The sequence below is a fragment of the Hypanus sabinus genome, chromosome 2 (genome assembly GCF_030144855.1).
Source record: "Hypanus sabinus isolate sHypSab1 chromosome 2, sHypSab1.hap1, whole genome shotgun sequence".
Taxonomy (NCBI): Eukaryota; Metazoa; Chordata; class Chondrichthyes; order Myliobatiformes; family Dasyatidae; genus Hypanus; species Hypanus sabinus.
Window position 1 is genome coordinate 192,307,909 of NC_082707.1, and position 26,288 is coordinate 192,334,196.

The 26,288-nt window shown below is 46.4% G+C and overlaps 2 protein-coding genes across 6 annotated transcripts in view; one reads left to right on the forward strand and one right to left on the reverse strand.

Annotated features, from left to right (window-relative positions):
- Window positions 1-26,164, forward strand: part of LOC132389426 (acetyl-coenzyme A synthetase 2-like, mitochondrial) — an 81,564-nt gene extending 55,400 nt beyond the window's left edge. The window contains exons 8-14 of one of the 2 annotated variants that reach the window (XM_059961955.1): window positions 5,488-5,580; window positions 14,297-14,409; window positions 16,992-17,118; window positions 20,581-20,708; window positions 21,695-21,758; window positions 23,545-23,666; window positions 25,815-26,164. In XM_059961955.1, coding sequence (XP_059817938.1) covers window positions 5,488-5,580; window positions 14,297-14,409; window positions 16,992-17,118; window positions 20,581-20,708; window positions 21,695-21,758; window positions 23,545-23,666; window positions 25,815-26,003 — 836 coding nt within the window. In that variant the 3' untranslated portion in view covers window positions 26,004-26,164. The remainder of the gene's footprint in view (window positions 1-5,487; window positions 5,581-14,296; window positions 14,410-16,991; window positions 17,119-20,580; window positions 20,709-21,694; window positions 21,759-23,544; window positions 23,667-25,814) is intronic. The other variant, XM_059961960.1, reaches the window with a different exon arrangement.
- On the reverse strand, window positions 678-1,960 carry LOC132389471 (spidroin-1-like). 4 transcript variants are annotated; one of them, XM_059961996.1, is made up of 3 exons: window positions 1,795-1,938; window positions 1,514-1,692; window positions 678-1,437 (listed from the first exon to the last, which is right to left on the reverse strand). In XM_059961996.1, exons 1-3 carry the CDS (start codon window positions 1,936-1,938, stop codon window positions 678-680), a joined length of 1,083 nt encoding a protein of 360 aa, XP_059817979.1. The 4 variants fall into 4 exon arrangements, with proteins under 4 accessions (XP_059817979.1, XP_059817980.1, XP_059817981.1 ...); XM_059961997.1 differs by having other exon boundaries at window positions 809-1,692; window positions 1,795-1,960; XM_059961998.1 differs by having other exon boundaries at window positions 892-1,437; window positions 1,514-1,960.
- Window positions 26,165-26,288: the final 124 nt, after the last annotated feature.

Below are 26,288 nucleotides of genomic sequence, written 5' to 3' on the forward strand. Positions count from 1 at the left end.
TACCCCTGTAGCTCCTCTCCCGCATGCCTGTACCTCTGTAGCTCCTCTCCCATGTGCCCGTACCCCTGTAGCTCCTCTCCTATGTGCCCATACCCCTGTAGCTCCTCTCCTATGTGCCCATACCCCTGTAGCTCCTCTCCCATGTGCCCGTACCCCTGTAGCTCCTCTCCCATGTGCCCATACCCCTGTAGCTCCTCTCCCATGTGCCCGTACCCCTGTAGCTCCTCTCCCATGTGCCCATACCCCTGTAGCTCCTCTCCCATGTGCCCGTACCCCTGTAGCTCCTCTCCCATGTGCCCATACCCCTGTAGCTCCTCTCCCATGTGCCCGTACCCCTGTAGCTCCTCTCCCATGTGCCCGTACCCCTGTAGCTCCTCTCCCATGTGCCCGTACCCCTGTAACTCCTCGCCCATGTGCCCGTACCCCTGTAGCTCCTCTCCCGCATGCCTGTAACCCTGTAGCTCCTCTCCCGCATGCCCGTACCCCTGTAGCTCCTCTCCCAAGTGCCCATACCCCTGTAGCTCCTCTCCTGCATGCCCGTAACCCTGTAGCTCCTCTCCCGCATGCCCATAACCCTGTAGCTCCTCTCCCACGTGCCGTACCCCTGTAAATCTCCCGCGTCCTGTACCCCTGCAAATCTCCCGTGTGTCCGTGCCCCTGCAAATCTCCCACATCCCCTACCCCTGTAAATCTCCCACGTGCCCATACCCTGTAAATCTCCCACGTGCCCGTACCCTGTAAATCTCCCGCGTCCTGTACCCCTGCAAATCTCCCGTGTGTCCGTGCCCCTGCAAATCTCCCACATCCCCTACCCCTGTAAATCTCCCACGTGCCCATACCCTGTAAATCTCCCACGTGCCCGTACCCTGTAAATCTCCCGCATCCCGTACCCTATAAATCTCCCGCTTGCCCGTACCCTGTAAACCTCCCACGTCCCATACCCCTGTAAACCTCCCACGTCCCGTACCCCTGTAAACCTCCCACGTCCCGTACCCTGTAAACCTCCCACGTCCCATACCCCTGTAAACCTCCCACGTCCCGTACCCTGTAAACCTCCCACGTCCCATACCCCTGAAAATCTCCCACGTCCCGTACCCTGTAAACCTCCCACGTCCCATACCCCTGTAAATCTCCCACGTCCCATACCCCTGTAAATCTCCCACGTCCCGTACCCTGTAAACCTCCCACGTCCCATACCCCTGTAAACCTCCCACGTCCCATACCCCTGTAAACCTCCCACGTCCCATACCCCTGTAAATCTCCCACGTCCCGTACCCTGTAAACCTCCCACGTCCCGTACCCTGTAAACCTCCCACGTCCCGTACCCCTGTAAACCTCCCACGTCCCGTACCCTGTAAACCTCCCACGTCCCATACCCCTGAAAATCTCCCACGTCCCGTACCCTGTAAACCTCCCACGTCCCGTACCCCTGTAAACCTCCCACGTCCCGTACCCTGTAAACCTCCCACGTCCCATACCCCTGAAAATCTCCCACGTCCCGTACCCTGTAAACCTCCCACGTCCCATACCCCTGTAAATCTCCCACGTCCCGTACCCTGTAAACCTCCCACGTCCCATACCCCTGTAAACCTCCCACGTCCCATACCCCTGTAAACCTCCCACGTCCCATACCCCTGTAAATCTCCCACGTCCCGTACCCTGTAAACCTCCCACGTCCCGTACCCTGTAAACCTCCCACGTCCCGTACCCCTGTAAACCTCCCACGTCCCGTACCCTGTAAACCTCCCACGTCCCATACCCCTGAAAATCTCCCACGTCCCGTACCCTGTAAACCTCCCACGTCCCGTACCCCTGTAAACCTCCCACGTCCCGTACCCTGTAAACCTCCCACGTCCCATACCCCTGTAAATCTCCCACGTCCCGTACCCCTGTAAATCTCCCGCTTGCCCGTACCCTGTAAATCTCCCGCGTGCCCATACTGCATAACTCCTCTCCGCATGCCCACCAACTCCCCTATGTTTTATGTACATTTACCTACACCAGGAGTAACCCACAACAGCTGGTTAACCTGCCTTCGGGACATGGGTGGAAATGGGGGTGCCTGCATGTGCCCCACATAAACTACACATTTTAACAAATCACTGAAACCTACTGAATCTTGAAAGGCCTACACAGAGTGGACACCGATCTTTTAAACAGCACAGTACTATCCACTGGCAGTACAGTCCAGCTGCCTTTCACGTGCCCTGCATGTTGTCATCGCCGATTTATTGGACAACTCACGCTCATCTCTCGATCACACTTCACTCGTGCACAAGAACAGTTCAGCCCCCGTCACCAAAATGCTCCAAAGTTACAGCTGAAGATTGTCAATTTATCTACAAATATTGATGAAATAGAAACTTGGTGCACTTCTGAATGCCATCATTTGCATAGTTAAATACCAATCATGTGTCAGTTGTTATGACCAATAAAACCCACATGTGAATGGCCAATAATACCTTAGAATTAGAAATATAATTGTTCAGTATCTAGAGTGTGCTGTATAATCTTTCATTTGCATCTTGATCCGATCAGACCGTAACCTGGTGTACCTTCAGCCCTTGTACAAGCCTCTGGTCCAGCGGCAACCTGGCTTCAAGAAGTCTGCTAGCAGATGGTCATGGGAGGCCAATGAGGCCCTGGGAGGGGCTGACTGGGATGTGCTTTCTAGTCCCGATGGAGGGGACGTTGATGGATTGATGGACTGCATCACAGGGTACACCAGCTTCTGTGTGGTTAATACTGTTCCAACTAGGACTGTACACTGTTTCCCAGACCAAAGACATCAAAGCCGTACTGAACAGGAAGAAGAGGGCATTCAGAGGCGGAGATAAGGAGCAAATGAGGCTGCTTCAGAGGGAACTGAGGGAGAAGATTGCCCAGGGCAAGGACTGCTACAGGAGGATGCTGGAGAGGAGGCTGCAGCAGAACAACTCAAAGGGTGTGTGGAGTGGGATGAAAACGATCGAAGACCAGGGACACCGTGATTGAAGGGGAGAAGGACAGGGCCAACGAGTTAAACAAGTTTTATGAGGAGGCTTCTCTTTACCCCTCTACAACCCATCCAACCCCCAGCTCCCTCCCCCTCACCCCTTGCCCTTGGAGAGGACACCATAGAGCTAATGACCACAGACACGTGAACCGTCTCTGCTGAGCGGGTCCAGAGAAAGCTCGCAGACTTCACCCAGGCAAGGATGTGGGCCCAGATGGCATCAGCCCAAGGGTAATCAAGGTATGTGCAGCCTTTCAATACATCTTTAATCTGAGCATGGAGAGGGCCCCTGTGCTGTGGAAAACATCTCCAGTACCCCAGTGACTACAGACCAGGGGCTCTGACCTCATGTTATAAAATCATTATACTGACACACCTCCGGAGCTTCATAAATCCATCACTGGACCCCCTGAAGTTTGCTTACCAACCACATATTGGGGTCAAGGGCGCCATTATCTTCCTGTCTCAATGGGCTTACACCCATCTGGATGAGCCAGGCAGCACTGTGAGAATCATGTTCTTTGATTTCTCCAGTGCTTTTAACACCATACGACCTGCTTTAACAGGGAGTAAGCTCACGGAGATGCAGATGGACGCTGGTTTACAGTCTACTTGTCCAGGCAGCCACTGTATGTGAAATTGCAGTGCTGTGTATCAGACACTGTGGTTAGCAGCACAGGGGCACCTCAGGGGACTGTCCTGTCCCCTTTCTTGTTTGGCATCTACACCTCGGAATTCAGGTACAACACGGAGTCCTGCCACCTGCAGAAGTTTCAGATGATCCGGCATCTGTGGGCTGTATCACAGAAGAGATGAGTACAGAAGAGTGGTGGATAACACTGCTGAGTGGTGTGGGCTGAACTACCTGCAGCTCAACATGACAAAGACGAAGGAGTTGGTGGTGGGCTTCAGGAAGGTGAAAACACCCTGCATTCCCATCTCCATCAAGGGGACGCATGTGGAAGTCGTCTGGGACTAGAAATACCTGGGAACTCACCTGGACAATAAACTGGACTGGACTAAACAAAGTACAGGGGCTCTGTTCAAGAAGGGACTGAGCCGACTGTACTTCATGGGGAGGCTCTGGTCATTCAATGTCTGCAGTACCGTGTGGCAGATGTTCTACAACTCTGTGATGGCCAGCATTTTGTTCTGTGCTGTAGTCTGCTGGGACAACAAGGTGAGAGCAGCTGACATGTCAAGAAGATCGATAAGCTCGTGCGGAAGGCTGGTTCCGTTCTGGGAGTGGGACTGGATTTCCAGCTTCTGCAGGTTTTCTCTAGTTTGGATTCCCTGGTGGTTGTGTCTGAGAGGAGGATGCTGCAGAAGCTACAGAGCATTATGGAGAATCCCTCTCACCTCCTCCACGACATCCTGGACAAACAGAGGAGAACCTTTAATAACAGACTGATTCCACCGAGGTGCATCACTGAACACCACAGGAGATCCTCCCTCCCTGTGGCTATAAGACTCTACAACTCCTCCTCAACTATACAAGTTTATGGTTTCGTTACTCTATTTTGCACTATCACTTTTTAATGCACATTCTGTATTTTTTCCGTGCCTCAATGCTTACATTTTGTATTTTAAAGTGTCTATTTCTGACTGAACAACCTTGCAACAATAATTTCCTTTGAGATAAATAAAGTTTTATTGTACCTTATCTTATCTTGTCTTGATATATCTGGTGACCTAAGTCCTGGGCTTGAACAAAGAGACTGTTTAAAGAGGAGTTGGGTTCTCAAGGCCATGTTCAGCTTAGATGATCGTACACTGTGCATTAACTCTCAGCACATCATCTTAACCTTTGCCTTGCCACAGCTTCTATGCCTCTAATAGTTGACATTTCTACCAAAAGAAAGAGACGCTGACTATCTGCTCCTCTTGTAAGATTATAAACTACTATCATGGTAATACTTAAACCCATCCAATCACCTCAGCATTAAAAAAAATTATTTTGGTTAGTGTAATGCTATTACAATGCCAGAGACCCAGGTTCACACATACATACGGTCACCCCTCAGCCTCTGCTCTAGAGAAACAACTCCAAGCTGGTCCTTGTAGTCTAACCTTGTAGTTAATTCTCTCTAATCCAGACAGCATCCTACTGGACCTCTTCTGCACCTCTTCCGAAGCCTCCACACCTTTCCTGTAATGTGGCGACCAGAACGACACACTAATGTCTAAACAAAATCTTAAAGCAGCTGCAACTTGATTTCAGACATGCTGTAGTCAATGCCCCGAAGTTTGAGCAAGTAAACCATATGCTTTCTTACCACGTGGCCTATTTGTGTTGGGACCTTCATGCAGCTCTGTACTTGCACCTCCAGATTTCTCTGTACATCGGTGCTGCCATTAACTGGATACCAGCACTAGGTGACAAGGCCTTGGGCCCTCGTTTGGTAACCATGGTTACAGTGTTCTGAGAATGTTGATTTCGGGGTCTCATTCAGTAGAATGAAATTAATTTTCTTGTTCTGACTGATTCTCAGTTGGTGAACCTATCAATCCTGAGGCATGGGACTGGTATTACCGGGTCGTTGGAGACAGCAGGTGTCCTGTGGTGGATACCTGGTGGCAGACAGGTAAGAGGCTGCTTCTTTTGACGGTTGGTTGAGATACCGTGGGGCACCAATGTGTTTATTAGCGTCATAGAGTTAGTAGTCTTAGAAACAGGCCGCTCGGCCCAATTCATCCTTGCTAACCATGTTGGAATGGGAAGTCACATTGCATTTCCGATGTACAGCCGCTGTTATAACGTACTCGCGGGAGTCAATTAACACTCACAAAGCACGGAACGATAATGAGCCATCTCCTCGCTACATCGCCATCTAGAACAGGAATTGCAAGGCCCTGTAAAGGGTTGCGAGGACTGCTGTGAGGATCATTGAGGTCTCTCTTCTACCCACCTGATTTGTCAGGACTGCTGTGTATGCAAGGCCCTTAGTATTGTCAGTGATCCCTCCTATCCACTCCATAACCTCTTTCACCCCCTACCATCAGCCTGGAGGTTCTGTAGCATTAGGAGAAGCCCTGTTAGGATGGGAAACAGCTTCTTCCCCCAGGCCCAGAGAGCCACTGAACTCTCTTCTACCACCCAGATCTCATCATGTATGAAGCACCAGTAGTGTTATACTGTTTACTTTTTAACTTGTGTCGATAATGTACTTTATGCTAAAGTCAATCTTCTGCAATATATTTTATTATTTATTAACTTATTTGTGGTAATATTATTTTGATGCATTGTGTGTGAGTTATATGTACTGTGTTGTTCCCCCTGGCCCAGAGGAACATTATTAAGTTTGGCAGTATACGTGTGTACGGTAGAAAGACAATCAACTTGAACTCGAGAGATGTCTATCAATGGATAAGTAGTGGAGTGGGCAGCAGAGTTACAAAGGCCTGTACGTGAACATGGCTGGTAAAGCTGCTGTTTCAGTGTGCGGATGGGGGTGAGTTGCCTGTGGTCCGGGTGATATACTCGCCTATCTGTTAGCTAACCAGCAACAATGAAGGAATAGCTACGTGTTTCAAAGACTGGGTGCTGTGACGTGCAGGGGAACCTGTCGCTGGTTATACCCCGTTGCCCTTGCCCGTGAGAAGCTTGGGCTCTATCTAGCAGAACTGCGGCGTTCTCTTCTAGTGAGGTATTGTTCAAGAACCATTCAGACACCTGATGGTGGAGGGGAAGAAGCTGTTCCTAAAACATTAGGTGTGGGTCTTCATGCCCCTGTTCCTCCTCCCTGCTGGCAGCAATGGGAAAAGGAAATAAATTGGGTAGTGAGTGTCCTTAATGATGGATGCAAACTGTTTCAGGCATTGCCTTTAATGGTGGGGAGGCTCATGCCCATGGTGGAACTGGCTGAGTTTACAGTACTCTGAAGCCTTTTCCAATTCTGTGCATTGGAGCCTCCATTTCAGACAGGGATGCAACCAGTTAGAATGCTCGCTACTACAGAAATCCCCATGTGTCTTTGGTGACAACTCCAAATGAAATATAGCCATTATACACCAGCGCATTAATGTGTTGGGCCCAGGATAGAGCCTCTGAGACATTGATGCCCAGATGGAACTTGAAGCTGCCCACCCTTTCTACTGCTGACCCTTGATGAGCACTGGTGTGAGTCTTCCCGACTTCCCCTTCCTGACGGCCACAACCCGTTCCTTACTCTTGCTGATGTTGAGTGCAACACCACCCCAAGCCAGCTGATCTATCTCACCCCTATACGTCTCCTTGTTGCCATCTAAGACTTGGCTAACAGCTGTGTCACTGGTGAATTTATAGATGGTATTTGGGCAGTCGCTAGCCCCACAGTCACGAGTGGAGAAGGACAAGGGCAAAGCAAGCAAATTCTGAACCACAGTTACTTTTGAAATCTGTATTTAAAAAAAAACAGTTGCTATTGAGCAGCTGGGAAGTTGAAGAAGTTCACAATTAGATTCTGCTAGCTTATAGAATCAGTTGGATGGGAGGTTAGAAATATATCTCTTCCAAAGGAGGTGTAAGGTGCTCCTTTCCTCCACTAGCCTGCAGGTCACCAACAAGGTGTAGCACCTGCTTAGCCCCCGATCAGGGTCATGTGAAGCCGTGGGAGCAGGTGGGGGATGTTCGTATGAGTGGCCGGTGCATATCACAAGTCCTGGTTATGCAACCTCTGACGCCAGGCAGGCAATCTCTGAAGGCCATTGATAACGGCTTGGGGTCACCCAGAAGGTGGCAATGGTAAACCATTTCTGTAGAAAAATTTACTACCAAAACTATAATGTAATTCACATAAAAAAAATAAAACTTACAGGAAAAAAAGCTGAAAGTAAAGGATTATAGTACAAAAAAAAGGGTAAACTTAATCTAAAGAGGAGTTCTGAAAGTATTCAAGAAAAGGTCCCCACATCTTATGAAACTTTATGTCTGAATTGAGAAGTGAATAATGAATCTTTTCAAGGTCTAAACAGGACATAATATCACTAAGCCATTGAGCATGAGTGGGTGGGGCAACATCTCTCCACCTGAGAAAACCTAACTACTTAGCCAAAAGAGAGGCAAAAGATAATGTTTGATGTTTAGTCAGGCTCAAATGCATGTCTGTTTCACCCAAGGTGCCAAACAGAGCAATCAGAGGATTAGGTTCTAAGTGGCAATTAAGAACATGGGATAAAGTTAAAAAAACTTCTCTCCAGAATTTCTACAGAGTAGGACAAGCCCAGTATATATGAACAAGAGGAGCCTCGCCCCCTTTACACTTATCACAAACGGGATTAATGTCAGGATAAAACCGTGATAATTTAGTTTTAGACATGTGAGCCCTATGTACAACCTTAAACTGTAAAAGACAGTGGTGAGCACATAAAAAGGTTGAGTTAACTGATTTAAGAACTGAATCCCAAACCAAGCAGTTCTAATTTTATCAAAGAGGGCACACCTCAAGATCACTAACATATCACGAATAGTAGATATTAAAACTTTACCCAATGGATTAATACAAAGAAACAGGTCCACAACGTTTTTCTTGGGCATCTCAGGAAAGTTTGATATTAAAGGGTTAATGAAATGTCTGATTTGAAGATATCTAAAGAAATGAGTTAAACTTTACAGACGATTGTTGAAAAGTTGCAAAACAATTATCTATGAAAAGATAATTTTTTTCTGATGTGAATTACATTATAGTTTTGGTAGTAGGCATTATATTTTCTTTTTTTATATATATATATATTTACAGCTCTGTGGGGTTGAACGCTCCGATTAATTTTTCTTTTACACATTGAAATGGTTTGCCTAGAGTTTTGTAGTGGGGGGGTGGGGAGGATACTAACTTTATATGATTTTATTTTGGGTGCTTTTTCCTTATTGTTATGAATTATATATTAGACACGTTTGCTTTGCACTGTGTAAATTTCCATTTTGTTGATGGGTTTTTTTGTAGCTGTATTGTGGAAACATCAAAAAATTAATTAAAAAAAAAGAAAAATTTGCCAAGAACAGTCCTAGTCATACAGAGACCATGATCGGCCACGTCATACGACATGGCAAATAATGAATGAACAAGTGGGGCTTTGGTAGAAAACTGTGGTTCTCTGTCAGTTCTTGCTGCCAGGTCAGTTTTGGAGTTTATGGCTGTGATCACAAGTACGGTGAGGTCAAAGGTTCATCTATTATCAAAGCACGAGTCCGCCGGGTAGGCTGTGAAAATGAAAGTTGTTTCAGAGAGAAACATCCAACCCCCCCCCCCCCCAGTACAAAGAAGAACAGCATCACAATCATCAACCCCCAAAATCCCCCTCCCCCCACACAAAATGGAACAGGAACATTGAGCCTGAAAAAGCAATGCCTCCTCCGTACAAAAGAACTAACAGCACATCAACGTCCAAACCCCTCCCCTTCGCACAACAAAACGGAAAAGGAACGGGTGATAAAGAAACACAGAACATATACATAACCATAAGTCAGAAGAAGTTGACTAGCCCAATCCATAAACGCAGAACCGCGATACCGTCCTACGGCATCATCGAAAGAGCGAGTGCCACATGAGTGCACAGTGGCCTACCCCCCCGCCCGCCACCGTGAGCCACACAGCGAGCGATAGGCCACTCACAGACTCCTTCTCCGGTAGCGATCAAAAGGCCGCTGAAACTCTTGCCTGCCTGGCATTCGCCTCTGTGTCTCAATCTGCCTGGACACTTTAATCAGCGATTAATGGAAGCTTTAAATGGCAAGACATCGGCACGTGCCCCGTCTTGAAGTTTCTTCGCATCGGGGCCGTCCGAGTACGCGCTCGCTTCCTAGAATCTTCTCAGAGACTGCAAAGAGCTGGATCACTCAAACAAGCTCCAAACTAAGTTGCAGGCTCTAACTCTTAAATGCCCCAGAAACACTTTTCACCTTAAGCAGACAGAAAAAAAAGTTTAAAGGATATTCTCGTGAGCTGTCTGGAAGATGTGGACCGAGGGAGCATTATATGCTGGCGCCATCTTGACTGGGAGAAGTGCTGGAGGTCCAGGTACAGCGAGAAACTTGCTTGCTGCAGGGCTGGAAGAGAAGGTTGCCAGGGCCAACCAGAGGCTCTGGTTCTCAGAGCTTCGGCAGCACCAGAAGTGGGTGTTGGTTGCTTGAGATGAGTTCCACTTTCATTAGGCAGGCCTGACAATAGGAACAGCATCCTCGATTGCTGCTTTTGTGCTGCCATTTGACCTGGGGCAGATTGGGCCCAGCTGGGGAATGTCAGTCCTGCACTGTTCCTGTTTCCCTGAGCGGCCTAATGGTGCTTTGGAGTCACTGATACAGCAGTTGAACCGTAGCTTCAGATCTGAGCAACCGTTGGAACTGGCACGTTGTGGAACCCTTTGACATAAATAGATGCGGCATCGGTGAAAGCCTGGTGTCTTTCTGAATGGATGGGGTTGGGGCAGCTTGGAAACTGTTGCATTCCAGGGTGTGATGTTGGAGGTCTATGCAATGATGGGCCACGAGATAGCTCTTCTGTGTGGTAAGCAGAAAGAGATGTCGTTGGGTTGAGTTGTTCTCTGATCTTGGCAGTTTAATTGCAGCACTCATCTCGGTCTTGTTTTATAACTCGATCGTTTTTTTCCCACCTTAAGCCTTCGTGGAGGAGGAAAAGTTGCTCCTGCGTGGAAGCTTGCCTGCAGCTCACATTCTCCCAACAACGAGCACATTTAAGCATTTGATGCCCAACATACAAACCACAAAGAGTCAGTTACTGGCCACCAATCAACCGTCCAATGGCATGGTCTATCACCAGGCAGAGCAGGAAGCATACAGTACGAATGCTTATCTCCGATGTGCATAATCACCGAGAAAAATATATGGTCAAGTCATTAAAAAAATGATGAGATGAATGTCAGCAAGAACAACTCAACCCAGCCGTCAACCACCCCAGATACACATCTTCCAAATCACTTCCAGGAAAGAGGTGTATTTATATCGCGTCACTTCAACGCTGGAGATAGTCCAGGTTGCTCTGTGACTCATGAAGTACAGCAGATCCGGCAACAAGATGCTCCCACAAACAGCACTGTCATTGCTGGATAATTTATCATAGGCTCAGGATAAATATTAGCTGGAATGCAGCAAGGGTTTCAAAGTTCACACTAAATTTATCATCATACGATGTCTAACTTCGTATATGAAATCAATGTACAAACAACCAGTGTGCAAAGGAAGACAAACTATGCAAATAGAAAATAATGCTGAGTGGGAGATGTTAAAAGTCCATCCTGATGAGGGGTCTCAGCCCAAAACGTTGACTCTTTATTGCGCTGTGTAGATGCTGCCTGATCTGCTGAGTTCCTCCAGCCATTTGGATGTGTTACTCCGGATTTCAAGCATCTGTAGAGTCCTTCATGTCCTTGGAAGTGAGTCTGTAGGTCGTAGAATCGGCTCGGAGTGGTGGTGATTGAAATTGTCCACACTGGTTCAGGAGCTCGTTGGTTGTTCCTGAACCTGGTGCTGTGGGTCCTTAGGCTCTGATACCTCTTGCTTAATGATAGCAAATAGATGGCGTGGCCTGGGTGGTAGGGGTTTTTGATGATGGATACTGCTTTTTTTTGTGGCAGCACTCCATGTAAGTGTGCTTCTTGGAATAGTGTGATCGACACCTTTTACTCCTGCCTGAGAGAGCAGATGGGACCTTGGTTTAATATTTCATCTGAAGTTCTGATAGTCTGCCTCTCCCTCAGAACAGAACTGGTGTTAGAATTCCAGGCTTGAAGCTGTAGAATGGGCTCAATGCCTCCCCCTGCTGGATGGATGAAGGGGGTGCCACCATCTACAGAAACATTGCAGGAGTCGAGAGCCACTTGGAGACGAGGTTTTGCCCCTGATTTGTTGAGAGAAAAGGGTTGTTCAGCACTATTACCATCTGTTCTGGGCCTTTGCAATCTCTGCATAAAGTTGGGTTATACCGTTAATCCTGTGACTGAAAAAATGCAACATCTTAGTTCCCTACTGAGGCAAAACTTACAGAATGCAGGAGGAACTCAGCAGGTCAGGCAGCATCTGTCGAGAGGAATTATAGTTTCTGTTTCAGGGCAAAACACTTCATCAGGACTGCCAGAAAGCAGTCGAGATTATGAAGGGGGAACAGTGAGAGTTAGTCTCACCAGACTGTTGAAAAGAGAACATAGAACATATGCACAAAATTAAGGGAGGGTAGTTTAGGGGAGACATCAGGGGTAAGTTTCTTATACAGAGGGTTGTGAGTGGCTGGAATGACTTGCCATGGATGGTGGTGGAGGCCAAAACATTAGGGGTATTTAAGAGCGTCTTGGACTGGCACAGGGATGAAAGGAAAATTGAAGGTTATGGGGTAGTGTGGGTTTAGTACTTTTTTTAAGGATTATTATGGATCGGCACAACATGGAGGGCTGAAGGGCCTGTACTGTGCTGTAATGTGCTATGGTTCTATAGTTCTAACATCACAGCAGAGCACAGGCCAGGCCCTTGGACCCACAATCTTCTGCCAACCATTTAACCTTTCCAAGATCAATCTAACCCTTCCCTCCTCCATTTTGCTATCACAATTTAATTTTTTTTTATTGATTGAGATACAGCACAAAATATGCCCTTCTGGCCCTTCAAGTCAGGCCACCCAGCAATCCCGTTTTAGCCCTAGCCTAATCATGGGACAATTTACGGTGACTAATTAACCTAACCAACTGTTTTGTCTTTCGAGTGTGTGAGGAAACCAGAACGTCTGGAGGAAACCCATGCGGTCACGGGGAGAACGTACAAACTCCTTACAGACAGCGGTGGGAATGTGTCTGTCTAAGAGTTTCTTAAATGCCCCTAATGTATCTGCCTCTACCACCAACCCCTGCAGGACATTCCACATATTCCCTACTCTCTGTGTAAAGAACTTACATGTGACATCCCTCTATACTTCCCTCTGATCATCTATAAATTATGTTCAATGGCGTGAGTCATGTCCAGCCTGCAAAAAAGGTTTTGGTGGTCCACTCTATCTATGCCTTTTATTATCACGTACACCTCTATCAAGCCACCTCTCATCCAAAGAGAAAAGCCCTGGCTCCCTCAAACTTTCTTCATAAGACGTGCTCTCCAATCCAGGCAGAATCCTGATAAATCTCCTTGGCGCCCTCACTAAAGCTTTGAGCATTTAAACTTTTTCGTGGGAGGCATACCGCAAACTGACTGTGCAGTGGAGCAGCAAATCATTGAGCCCCAGCACACTTGGAGCAACTTACAGTGGCCAGTTAACCTACCAGCTTGCACGTCCTTGAGTTGTGGGAAGTAAACCGGAGCACCTGCAGAAAATTCACGTGGTCACAGGGAGAACATGCAAACTCCACGCAGAGAGCACCGAAGGTCAGGCTCGAAGCCGGATCGCGGGAGCTGTGAGGCGACAGCTCGGACAACTGCACCACTGTGCCTCTCGCACGGCAAGTGGACTTCAGCGGAGGAACGGAAGGGGTTAACCATGCAGGAAGAGGAGGCCAGTAGAAAGCCTTCCATCATGTGTGAGGATAAGTTGAGTAATCAGTGATCAATTATTGCAATTACTTTACAGATAGAACCTGTTGCTGACATGGTTGGTGAGGCAAAAGAGGGTTCTCAGTGTTTCTGTGTGAAAGGCTGATTACCTGCCTTGAGGATCTGATGAATTCGAGGAGCACAGTAGCAAAGTGGTTACCGAAATGCTTTTACATCACCAGTGACCTGAGTTCAATACCCACCACTGTTTATGTTGTTTCAGTGACCAAGTGGGTTTGCTCTGGGTGCTCCGGTTTCCACCCACATTCCAAAGGTGTACCGATCAGTGGTGTTAATTGGTCGCATGGGTGTAATTGGATGGCGTGGGCTTGTTGGTCCAGAAGGGTCTATTTACTGTGCTGTATCTCAAAGAGTGGCGGAGTGGAGATACATCTCTACCAAAGGAGGCGCAAGGTGCTCCTTCCGTCCACTAGCCTGCAGGTCACCCTTGGTCCAGGTGCGGCACCTGCTTAGGCCCTTGATCAGGGACACATGAAGCCGGGGGGCAGGCGGTCGAAGGTCGTATGAGCGGCTGGTTCATATCACGAGTCCTGGTTATGCAGCCACTGACGCCAGGCAGACAGTCTCTGAAGAGTATCGATAATGGCTGGGGCCGACTGACTTGTAAAGACACTCCCCAGAAGAAGGTGATAGCAAGCCACTTCTGAAGACAAATTTGCCAAAAGCAATTACGGTCATGGACCATGATCGCCCAGGTCAAACGACGTGGCATGTAATGGTGATGGTGGTCTCTAAGTAAGTTGATCCTCTATACTAATGGACAGTTTGTTTTCCAGAGACTGGTGGAATCTGTATTGCTCCCCACCCTGCCGAGAGAGATGCTGAGATTGTCCCAGCCATGGCCATGAGGCCCTTCTTTGGAATAGATCCTGTCCTCATGGATGAGCAGGTAACCGGGATACGTTGTCTGAATCCCTCTGGTTTGCTTTTCTGCCGCGGCCACTTTGCCTGAGGAGATCAGTGAGATTCTGGCGTGTCTATAATGCTCGTTGAGCTGAGGGAGCTAAAGGGAACGTAATGTGTTCTGGCTGGGACCTACTAGAGAATATGCGGTGATTTGAATTCTCAGGGAAAGGTCACGGGAAGTGTGGGTTGGAAAAGTGCCCTGTCCTGTGGGAATGCAGCATTTACAGTCAGTCGGCAGGTGATGACAGCTACGGCTGTGGTCCGCTCGTAAAGGACAGCACTTTGGAACAGCGTAGAATGACAGGGTAAATGCAAGCAGGCTTTTTCCACTGAAGTTTGGCAAGACCAGAACTAGAGGTCATAGGTTATGGGTGAAAAGTGAAATGTTTAAGGGGAACTTGAGGGAGAACTTCTTCACTCAGAATGGCGAGAATGTGGAACAAGTGGTGGATGCAATTTCGATTTTAACTTTTAGGAGAAATTTGGACAGATATATGGGTGGGTGGGCTATGGTCCGGATGCAGGTCGATGGGATTAGGCAGTTTCAGCACGCACTGGATGGACCGAAGGGCCTGTTTCTTTGCTGTAGGGTTCTGTGACTCTTAAGTGTAACATGGGAAGAGACCATTCAGCCTCATCTTCAGCTCCACGCGTAAAGCTCCCATTTGTATCTATGTTGCAGCAACTGCTCTGCACGTGGCCGCGTGAAACCGCGAGAACTGCGGACACAGCTCAGCCCATCACAGAAACCAGCCTCCTCCTCCTCTGCCTATACTTCTCACTTCCTGGTAAAGCAGCCAGCATAATCAAAGACCCCACCCACCCCGGGCATTCTCTCTTCTCCTCTCTCCCGTCGGGCAGAAGAGACAAAAGCCTGAAATCACGTAGCGCTGCTTCTATCCCACTGCTATCAGACTTTTGAATGGAAAGGTGGAGTCTTGGCCTTACAATCTGTCTCTTTATGATCTTGCACCTTGTTTACCTGCCCTGCATTGTTACTGTTTTACTCTATCTCCAGGCCGTGTAGTCTGTTGAAACAGTATGTAAGAGAAGCTTTCAACCCTATCTTGGTACCTGACAATAATAAACCAATACCAAGCTTCCAGCATGTGGATAGGAAAAGGTCTGACAGGATATGGGTCAAACAAGGGCAAATGAGACTTGTTTGGATGGGCATGGACTAGAAGGGCCTGTTTCTGTGCTGTATTGCCCTGTCTCTCATATCTTCCTGCTCGCTTGCTTCTTGTGACCTTGGAAATGAAAGAGAAGAATGGTAGCTGGGGTCGGCTGCTGGGTTGTTTGCTGAGCCTGGAGGTCAGACAGACAGACAGACTTTATTGATCCCGAGGGAAATTGGGTTTCGTTACAGCCACACCAACCAAGAATAGTGAAGAAATATAGCAATATAAAACCATAAATAATTAAATAATAAGTTAATCATGCCAAGTGGAAATAAGTCCAGGACCAGCCTATTGGCTCAGGGTGTCTGACACTCCGAAGGAGGAGTTGTAAAGTTTGATGGCCACAGGCAGGAATGACTTCCTATGACGCTCAGTGTTACATCTCTGTGGAATGAGTCTCTGGCTGAATGTACTCCTGTGCCTACCCAGTACGTTATGGAGTGGATGGGAGTCATTGTCCAAGATGGCATGCAACGTGGACAGCATCCTCTTTTCAGACACCACCGTCAGAGAGTCCAGTTCCACCCCCACAACATCACTGGCCTTACAAATGAGTTTGTTGATTCTGTTGGTGTCTGCTACCCTCAGCCTGCTGCCCCAGCACACAACAGCAAACATTGGCCACCACAGCCTCGTAGAACATCCTCAGCATCGTCCGGCAGATGTTAAAGGACCTCAGTCTCCTCGGGGAATAGAGACTGCTCTGACCCTTCCTGTGGACAGCCTCAGTGTTCTTTGACCAGTCCAGTTTATTGTCAATTCAGTTAAGAAGGAGTGTGGTGTGTTGGCTTTCATTGATCAGGGATTGAGTTCAAAAGCTGTGAGGTAATGTTACAGCTCTATAAACCTCTTGTTCAACCCCGCTTGGAGTACTGTGTTCAGTTCTGGTCACCTCATTATAGGAAGGATGTGGAAGCACAAGAGAGGGTACAGGGGAGGTTTACCCAGATTCTGCCTGGACTGGAGAGCATGTCTTATGAAGATGAGCTTGAGCTTTTCCCTTTGGAGCAAATGAGGGTGAGAAGTATACAAATTGATAAAAGGCATAGACACAGTGAACAGCCACTGCCTTTTCCCCAGGGTGCCAATAGCTCGTGTCAGAGGACATCCCTTTAAGCAAGTGGCGACATTTTAGAGGAGATTTACACAGACAGGCAAGTGCCTGGAATTTACTGATGGGGATGGTGGTAGAGGCAGATACACCGGGGACATTAAAGAGACCTTTAGATAGTTGATGGATGAAGGAAAATTGAGGACCATGTGGGAGGGAAGGATTAGATTGATCTTGGAGTAGGTTAAAGATTAGTGTAACATTGTCGGCTAAACGGCTACTGTGCTGTATTGTTCTATGTTCTACGTACTGACTTTGCTCTGTCTGTTCCAGGGTAGGAGGCTGACGGGCAACAGTATCTCTGGCTCACTCTGCATCACCCAGCCATGGCCTGGGATGGCCAGGACTATCTACAATGACCACAACAGATTTGTGGAAACTTATTTCAAGCCCTACCCCAGTGAGTACACTCTTTGCATCGATCATAGGAGATTTGTTGGATTGGTGCAGGGAGGAGGCAATTGCATCTTCAGGAGAGACTGTGCACACTGTCTGTGGTAGAGAATATTAGTAGGAGAAGGTTGACAAGGTAATTAGTTTGCCAGCAGAGTGGCTGGTAACTGGAAGATGTAGGTTAAAGCCAAAGAACTGGGATGGTGGGGAGCAAATGAAGCAGAAGCTGCTCAGCCAATGAGCTGTGAGATCTGGAGCACCTTGACTGGTTCAGAGGTCAATTCAGCAGTCAGCTACTAAGTGGAATTGAATGGATAGTTGAAGCTACCCACCTTTAAGGTCTATACTTCCTGCTGTATCAGCAAACCATCCAGCACAATCAAAGACCCCAGATATTTTCTGTTCGCTCCCTTCCCCTCAAGCAGAAAGTACCAAAACCTGAAAGCAGGTACTGCCAGGCTGAAGGACAGCTTTTGTGCCGCTGTTGTAAGAATATTGAATGGACCTATTGTTAGATATCAGGAACTCCTGACTTCACAATCTACCTTGTCGTGGCTCTTGCACGTTGTTATCTATCTGCACTGCACTTTGTCTGCACAACAGAACTGTGGAGCTTGTTTAGGGAGCACTTGCATAAGGTCCTGGGTAGGGCTGTCACACTGAGGCAGAGAAAAGATGGTGGGGTGAAGGAACCGTGGTTGACAAGAGGTGGAACTTTTAGTCAAGAGGAAGAGGAATGCATAGATGCATACTTAAGTTTAAGAAGCAAAGATCAACATGGCTCTTAAGTGTTATAAGGTAGTCAGGATGAAACTTAAGGAAGGACTCAGGAGAGCTAAAAGGAGACATCAGAAGGCCTTGATAAATAAAATTAAGGAAAATCCCAAGGCATTTTACATGTACGTGAGTTGCAGGAGATTACTAGAGTGAGGGTAGGACCACTCAGAGATAAAGGGGGAAACATGCCTGGAGGAGGAGGAGGTATAGGAGGTTCTTAATGAATACGTTGCTTCATTAGGAAGTTGGACCTTGCTGAATGTGAGGTCATTGTAGAACAGATGAATGAGCTGGAGCATGCTGAGGTTAAGAGATATACAGCTTTGGAGCTTTTGAAAAATAGTAGAACAGGTAAATTCCCAGGGCCAGACAGGATAAACCATGGGTTACTGTGGGAAGTGAGGGAAGAGATTGCAGGGCATTGGTAAGGATCTTTGTGTCCTTACTGGCCACAGCAGTAGCACCAGTAGATTGAAGGATGGTAAATCTTGTACCTTTGATCAAGAAGAGATAATCCTGGTAATCGTGGACCAGTGAGTCTTACAGAACATCAGTGATGAGGTATGGCAGGCTAGCGGATAGTATAGCGCAGTTACAGTGGCAGCACCCCAGGTTCGATCCCCATCCCTGTATCTAAGGAGTTTGACCACTTGATTTTCCTCCAGGTGCTGCTGTTTCCTCCCACATTCCAAAGGTGTACAGGCTAGAAGGTTAATTGGTCACATGGGTGTAACTGGGCAGCGTGGGCTCGTTGGCCAGAAGACCTTATTACCATGCTGTATTTTTAAATCAGCTATGAAGGAATGGCAGATCAGACTCAATGGTCCAAATGGCCTCATTATGCCCCAGTGTCTTCTGGCGTAATGGTGGCAAAACTACTGGAGAGGATTCTTAAGGACAAGACTTATGAGGGATAGTCAGCATGGCTTTATGAAGGCCAGATCATGCTTCATGAACCCTGGTTGACATTTTCAAGGAAGTGATGAAACAAAATGATAAAGATAAAAAAGTCTTTGTGATTTTGTAAGTTTGAAGATGACATTGAGGATCTCTGGTGTTGTGGATAGTGTAGAAGGTTGTAGGTTGCAATGGGACATAGGCAGATAGCAGAGCTGGGCTGAGAAGTGGCAGATGGAGTTCAATCCAGAGAAGTGTGAGGCAGTTCACTTTGGATTCAAACTTGAAGGCAGAGTACACAGTGAATGGTAGGATAACTAGCAGTGTGGAGGAACAGAGGAATCTTGGAGTCAATGTCCATAGAACCCTCAGTTGGTTAAGAAGGCATATGGTGTGTTGGGTTTCGTAGATCGGGGAATTGAGTTCAAGAGCCACATAGTATTACTGCAGCTCTATAAACTCTGGTTATTCTTGGAGTATTGTGTTCAGTTCTGGCTGCTTCACTACAAGAAGTATGTGGAAGCCTTAGGGAGAGTGTAGAGATTTACCAGGATTTTGCCTGGATTAAAGAGCATGTCTTAATAATGTGACAGGAATAAACAAATTACCGAAGGAGTAACTAGCAGAGTGGGAATTATAATCTGTGATGGACAGCAGCCCATCCTTACCAGGATGATACCCAGCTCCAAAGGATAATTTACCAGGAGAATTGACAGAAGTTAAAGTGGTTCATGGAAGTAATAAGTTTAAAATGTTACGAGATTGACATTTCCAAATAATAAAAGCTGAAGTAAATGGAGAGATTGCCTGGAATCACTGATTGTGAAATCAGAGACAGGCCTTTCAGTGTTGAAGTTATGAAACATTCCGACACATTGCAGGTAGTAGATTTCTGTACAGCAATTAGCACTAAGTTCTGGGTTGACTGATAATTTAAAATTACGGTACCAGTTGGTAGCATAGCTATGACAGCTTGATGTGCTGGAGTTTGGAGGTCAATTCTGACATCCCCTGTAAGGAGTTCATACGTCCTCCTGGTGGAATGTGTGGGTTCCCTCCGGGTGCTCCAGTTTCCTCCCATAGTCCAAAGACGTTAGTAGGTTACTGGAAATTGTAAATTGTCCCATGATTAGGCTAGGGTTAAATCGATGGGTTCCTGGTGTCATGGGACAAAAGGCCAGATGGCCTGTTCCGAGCTTTGTTCCTAAATAAATAACAAAAATAAAATAGTTGGGTATTTCATTACCAAATAAGGTAATGAGGTAAAATCCTGCTTGAGGAGTTAGGTAGTGGATTATTCTTGATCTTTCTATATGGTAGAATGGGCTGGAGGGGTTAGACTGCTGACAAATGGTCCCATCCCTTCCTTGACAAGGACTGTTGGAGAGAACCATCAAAGAACTTGCATAGGCTTAATGGGCTGAATAAGTCATCTTTTGTGCCATCTTTATTCTATGCTAAAGCAGCACTTGTCTAAGCCATGTCAAGATTGGGACTGCAGAATAGGAATGCTGAAAAAATGAGATTCCTCCTGCTCAAAACTGGGAATCTAAAGTTCAGTTCTACTCCTGTAATAGGATAATAATGTCTAAAACGGGGGTTGCCAGTCTGTGGGAGAGACAGCTGTCCAAGGTCTCAGTGAGAAGACCCTTTGGGAGGCATTGAAGAAACTATTGATCATTGTGGGGCTGACGTTAAAGATGCACAAAACTACTCCTGGTGCAAGAGCAGGGTAAAGACAGTCACGGCCACAGTGACCGATCTCTGAGGCCCCTTCTTTCCTTTCTCTCCGCAGACCACTTTTTCACAGGCGATGGGGCGTACAGATCTGCAAAAGGCTATTACCAGATCACGGGCAGGCTGGATGATGTCATTAACATCAGCGGACACAGGCTGGGCACGGCTGAGATTGAAGGCGCAGTGGTAGGAGAACCAAGAAGGGTGATTTGGGGTGGTGAATTTGCACTTAAAACTTAATAGGATCAGCTGGTATTTCTTCTTTGGGGATTTGTTGAAAGAATCATCTCATGGGATATAAGTCTTCATACCAAGGCATCCTCTCTTGCTGGTGTAAAACAACACATTTCATTTGTGACATATGTCAGTGATAATAAACCTAATTCTGATAAAATATACTGCACTATAAAATATACTAAAGATATTTGGCCTATTAAGTCTACTCTGCTATTTACTTACTTGCTGTCCTCTACGCAGCTGGTGTTTAGGACAGCAACGAAGGTCCTCTATCTCTGTCTGTCCTTGGCCATCTTCTCTCTGTGGCCCAGGTGTGGTTCAGCTGCACATAGAGAGAGAAAGATTCTTCATCGCTGCTTCCATTACAATTGATTTTTGACCAGTCACGGTTATTAGCTCTGAGTCAAACCTCCGAACCTGGAGGACCGGTGGTCCACTCTTAGTGTGGCCTCTACCCTTTGACCTGTTTGGCATGGGTGACCCTACCATGAGCCAAAGCACAAAGCCCTGACTCCATCTCTCTGGGTCATTGAGGCATTCAAGCCTTCAAACCCTATTACAAGGTTGTGGTCAGCTATTCAATGGCAGTTATTTTATTTTCTCCCATTCTCCCCTTCTCCCTGTTACCCTCAACTGCCTTTACTAATCAAGAACTTATCTCAAACATACCCAAAGACTTGACCTCAGCCCACAGTTATAACAAATTCTGTTGTAACAGATTTACCAATCCGTTTGAAGAAATTCCTTATCTATGTCCTTTTATTCTGAGGCTGTGCCCTCAGATCCTAAGACTCTCCCACTACAGGAAATATCGTCTTCAAGTCCGCTCTACCCAGGCCTCACTGCTGTCTTGATCTAGTACTGTAAGGACAGGAATCTTTAAAGCAGATAACCAGATTAAAGCACTGATACTTGAGTTTTCTTTGAACTTTCAGAACCAACACCTCATTGTGGCTGAGTCTGCAGCAATCGGATGTGCTCATGAGATCAAGGGGGAAGGTAAGAGGAGAGATGGAGAGAGGTGGAGTGAGTTAAGTAGCTGTAGGGAGTGGCATTCCTTAGGGTGAAGAGGTACATTCGTTTCTGTGTGATTGGGTGCGGGAAGGGGAGACGATACTTGAGTGGCAGGAGATAGATGATACAATTGTAAATACGAGATTCTGCAGATGCTAGAAATCTTGAACAAGACACACGCGCACAGTGGTGGAGGAACTCAACAAGTCAGGCAGCACCTATGGAGGGTAACAAACACTCTTCGATCTTGGACCAAAATGTGAATGACTCAATGCTGTCCTGTGGAAAACACAGGAGAAAATAAGGTGCTTAAATGATTAAAATGCTGCTGTAAGTTTTTTCCCGGATGTCACAGATTACTCCATAGGGTGAGAAACAAGTATTGGGAAGCAAAAAATTACAACATAACGTCTAAAAAAGTGAAATGTTTATTGGGTAGAGAGAGAGAGAGAGTGTGTGTGTGTGTGTGTGTGTGGTTTAATATCACTAGCATACTATGCAAAAGTCTTAGGCATATGTAACAAAAATTGTAAAGCAAAGATGCTTTCAAAAATAATGAAATGAAGTTTCTAAATATCAAGAACTTTACTATAAAGAGCAGTAGACAATAAAAGACTAAATGATTTGCAGCAGCAATACAGTGCAATACATAATTTTAAAAACTGAGCTACAATAAGGAATAAATATGGAAAAAGTTAAATTATTTAAAAAGATAGGAAAAAATAGTGAGGTGGTGTTCATGAGTTGGATTGTTGTTCATTCAGAAATTTGCTGGTGGAGGGGAAGGAGCTGTTCATATTACGTTGAGTGTGCATCTTTAGGCTCCTGTGCCTCCTCTCTGATGATAGCACTGAGAAGAGAACATGTACCGGGTGATGTGGGTTCTTAATGGCAGATGCCGCCCTTTAGAGGTACCTCCTTTTGAAGATGTCCTCGATGCTGGGGAGGTTAGTGCCCATGACGGAGCTGGCTGAGTTTGTAACTCTGCAGCGTATTCGGATCATGTGCAGTGGCTCCTTCATACCAGATGGTGATGCAACCAGTTAGAAAGCTCTCTATGGTATAGCTGTAGAAATTTGTTAGAGTCTTTGATGAAAGACCAAATCTCCTCAAACTCCTAATGAGGTAAAGTAACTGTTGTGCCTTCTTTGTAATTGCAACAATATGTTGAGCCCAGGACAGGTTTTCCTGAGTCTGTCTAAAAGCCTTTTAAATGCCACTATTGTGACCGCTTCCACCACCATTGCTGGAGGCTGGGTCCAGGCTCCAGTACATCACACATCTTCAAATGTTTCCCCTCACCTTAAAGCTACGCCCTCTATATTTGACATCTCTACCCTGGGAAAGAAACTCTGACTATCTGCCTCTCTTATAACTTTATAAACTTTTGTTAGGGCCCCCGACGGTCTCTGCTGCTCCAGCAACATTCCAGGTCTGTCCACCCTTCTCTTTGAGTGAAAATTCTCTAATGCAGGCAGCATCCTGGTGAGCCTTCTCTGCACCGCTCCTGTGATGAGGTGACAAAAACTGGTCACAATGATCAAAATGCAGCCTGAGCAGTTTTATACAACAGAATCATGACTTCCTGACTCTTGTACTCATTGACTTCTTCACTGTCCAATCTACCTGTGTTGACCTCCGAGAGATCAGGAGGTCACCAGCCTATTCTGGGGTTTAGTTCTGAGGTTGAGAAAGATTTTTCTTCGTGAGGGCTACCTAATGGAGTTGGGGAGGGAGTGGTTAATGTTAGTCCTTGTGTTTCTCTCCCCAGCTTCCTATGTCTTCATTGTTCTAAAGGACGGAGTTAACATGTCTGAGCAGGTCATCAGAGAGGAACTGAGAGATGTTGTCTCCCAGAAGATTGCGAAGTATGCTGCTCCTGACTTTATCCAGGTAATGTCTGGATGTGGTGCGTTCTGGACCAGGCACTGTTCTAATGCATACAGTACGGTGTCTGTCCATGTGTAACCCCAGGGTGCAGGAGTAGCAGGGACTAGTAGTGTGGTTTCAGTCACTTACTGTGTACCTTGCAATGTCTGGGCCCAGGGCAAGTGAAAGCACTCAAACCTGACAAAATCACAGGGTCAAGCAAGGTAGGAATGGATTAAAGAACATACGGTCGACTGACCAAACCTTTGCCCGGTCATAGAGTCAGACTGCATGGATCAGGCCCTTTAGCCCATCAAATCCATGCTAAACATCAAGCTCCTAATTACAATAATCCTACACTTATCCCATCTCATTCTCTCCACATCCCTATCAGCTCTTCCCATGTTTCCATTAATTTCTTCCACCTATCATTTCCCAGCTTCTTACCTCATCCTCTCCCCCACCCCGCCCCATCCTGACACCCCCCCTACCTTCCCCGTCATCTGCTTTCCTCTACCACATGCTAGTTTGTAACTCTTTCCCTGACCCCCATTTTCTTATTTTGGCCTCTGTCCTCTTCCATTGCAGTCTTGATGAAGAATCTCTGATATTAGCCATTTCCGCCCTGCGAGAAAGGTGCTGGCTCTCCACTCTATACATCTTATCATTCTATACACCCTTATCTCAAGTCATCTCTCATCCTCCTTCAGTACAATGAGAAAAGCCCTAGGCTTGCTCATCCTACCCTCATAAGATATGCCCTTTAATCCAGGCAGCATCCTGATGAACCTTCTCTTCATCTTCTCTCGTTTCCACATAATGAGGCTACCAGAACTGAACATAATGAAGACAAGTGACTATACACCTTCTTCGCCACCCTATGCACTTCCATGGCAACTTTGAGAGATTTATGGATGTGGACCCCAAGGTTCCTCTGTTCCTCAATACTGAATCCTGCCATTAAACTTAAGATGTCGGCACAAAATAAGCCATTTGGCCCAATCAAGTCTGCTCCGCCATTTCATCATGGTTGATCCAGTTCCCTCTCGGCCCCAATCTCTTGTCTTCTCCCCATATCCCCTCATAACCTGGATAATCAAGAATCTATCAAACCTATACACAATCTATACACAAATCTTGAACTGTACCACAAAACTCAGCCTTCTAAGTTCTATCATTTCACGAGCAGGCTTAAGCAGAAATAGAGCATTCAGCCCTATTAGTCTATGCTAGTGGCCATTCTCCACAAGTGACCCCCCCCCCAACCCCATTTCTACCACCCCATCTCACTGTCAGTATACCTGTCCCAGCAGTGGGTAATGAGGCAAATGCAGGAAGGGCAAGTGGTAACTTCAGGAGTGAAGGGCCCAGATCCAAGGCCCCTCGCAAATCTGCGAGCCTATGATGCTGTTTAACCTGTAAAACATTCCAAAACACTTCTCAGAAACACTGTTAAAGTACTCCAGACAGTCTAGGATTGGTTTCTGATTTTAGATTTTGCCCATAGCGGTCATCCTGGGTAATAAATGGATGGCCTTAAGTTAATGTTGTTTATAAGTTGGGAAATACATTAAAATCTTTCAATGTGGTAACTGTACCTCCACAGTATTGTGATGCATGGTGTCAAATTGATGATCAGATCAGATTAAATAAAGAACACATATAGTCAGTCTATGTAAATAATAGTTATTTCTACGTTGTGTTTGATAGGATAGCTTTTATATTTAGTATATTTTTTTTCATTGTGTTCTTTATGCTAAATGTTGTTTTTAATGCTGCATTGGATCTGGAGTAACAATCATTTTGTTCTTCTTTGCACTTGTGTACTGAAGAATGACAGTAAACGATCCTGATTCGTGAATGACTAAACATGGAGACAGTGAGGAAGCTCGGTTATGGGAACTAATTATATACATAGGTTGGCCCTATTAATTTAATATAATGGGACTCGTTGGATGTAGGAGTGCCCGTAAGTTAGTTGTTTGTAACCAAAGGAGTGACCTGTTGATAATTGGGCCATTTTTTATTGTGTACTGATCTGCCTCGCCTGTCGTATTCTTACCCAACCTCCCCGGGGTTTCCACTTCATCTTGAACCCAGTCCACTCTCTCCTGCCCTTGCTGGTCGCGGCTGAGAGCAGAGCACTGACGGTGAACCATATGCTCTTTCCAGATTGTGAAGCGGCTGCCCAAGACTCGCTCGGGGAAGATAATGCGGCGAGTCCTGAGGAAGATTGTGGAGTGTAAACTGGACGAGCTGGGAGACCTCACCACATTGGATGACCACACAGCCGTGCAGGAGATTGTTGCTGGGCACAGAGAGATGCTGGAGAACACAGCCAAAGGAAAGGCTGGGTTTTAACTCACTGAGAAACTTTTTTTTAAATATTTTTGTAAAACCACACTGGAGTGCAACAGATTGTGGCTCCCCGCTGCCCTCTCCACCTGGGCCTGGATCGGTACTGTGACAAAAAACAGACAGTACACCATAAGCGATTAAATGAGTACAATTTATAAAGGTTACTATAACTAAGTGATTAATAACAATACAGTATATATGAAGAAAAAAATTAAAGAAAAGGCGCCAAACTTATCAAAGTCCAAACCACTTCGTGCACAACCGTTGGAGCTCAATTACTTAAGTCTT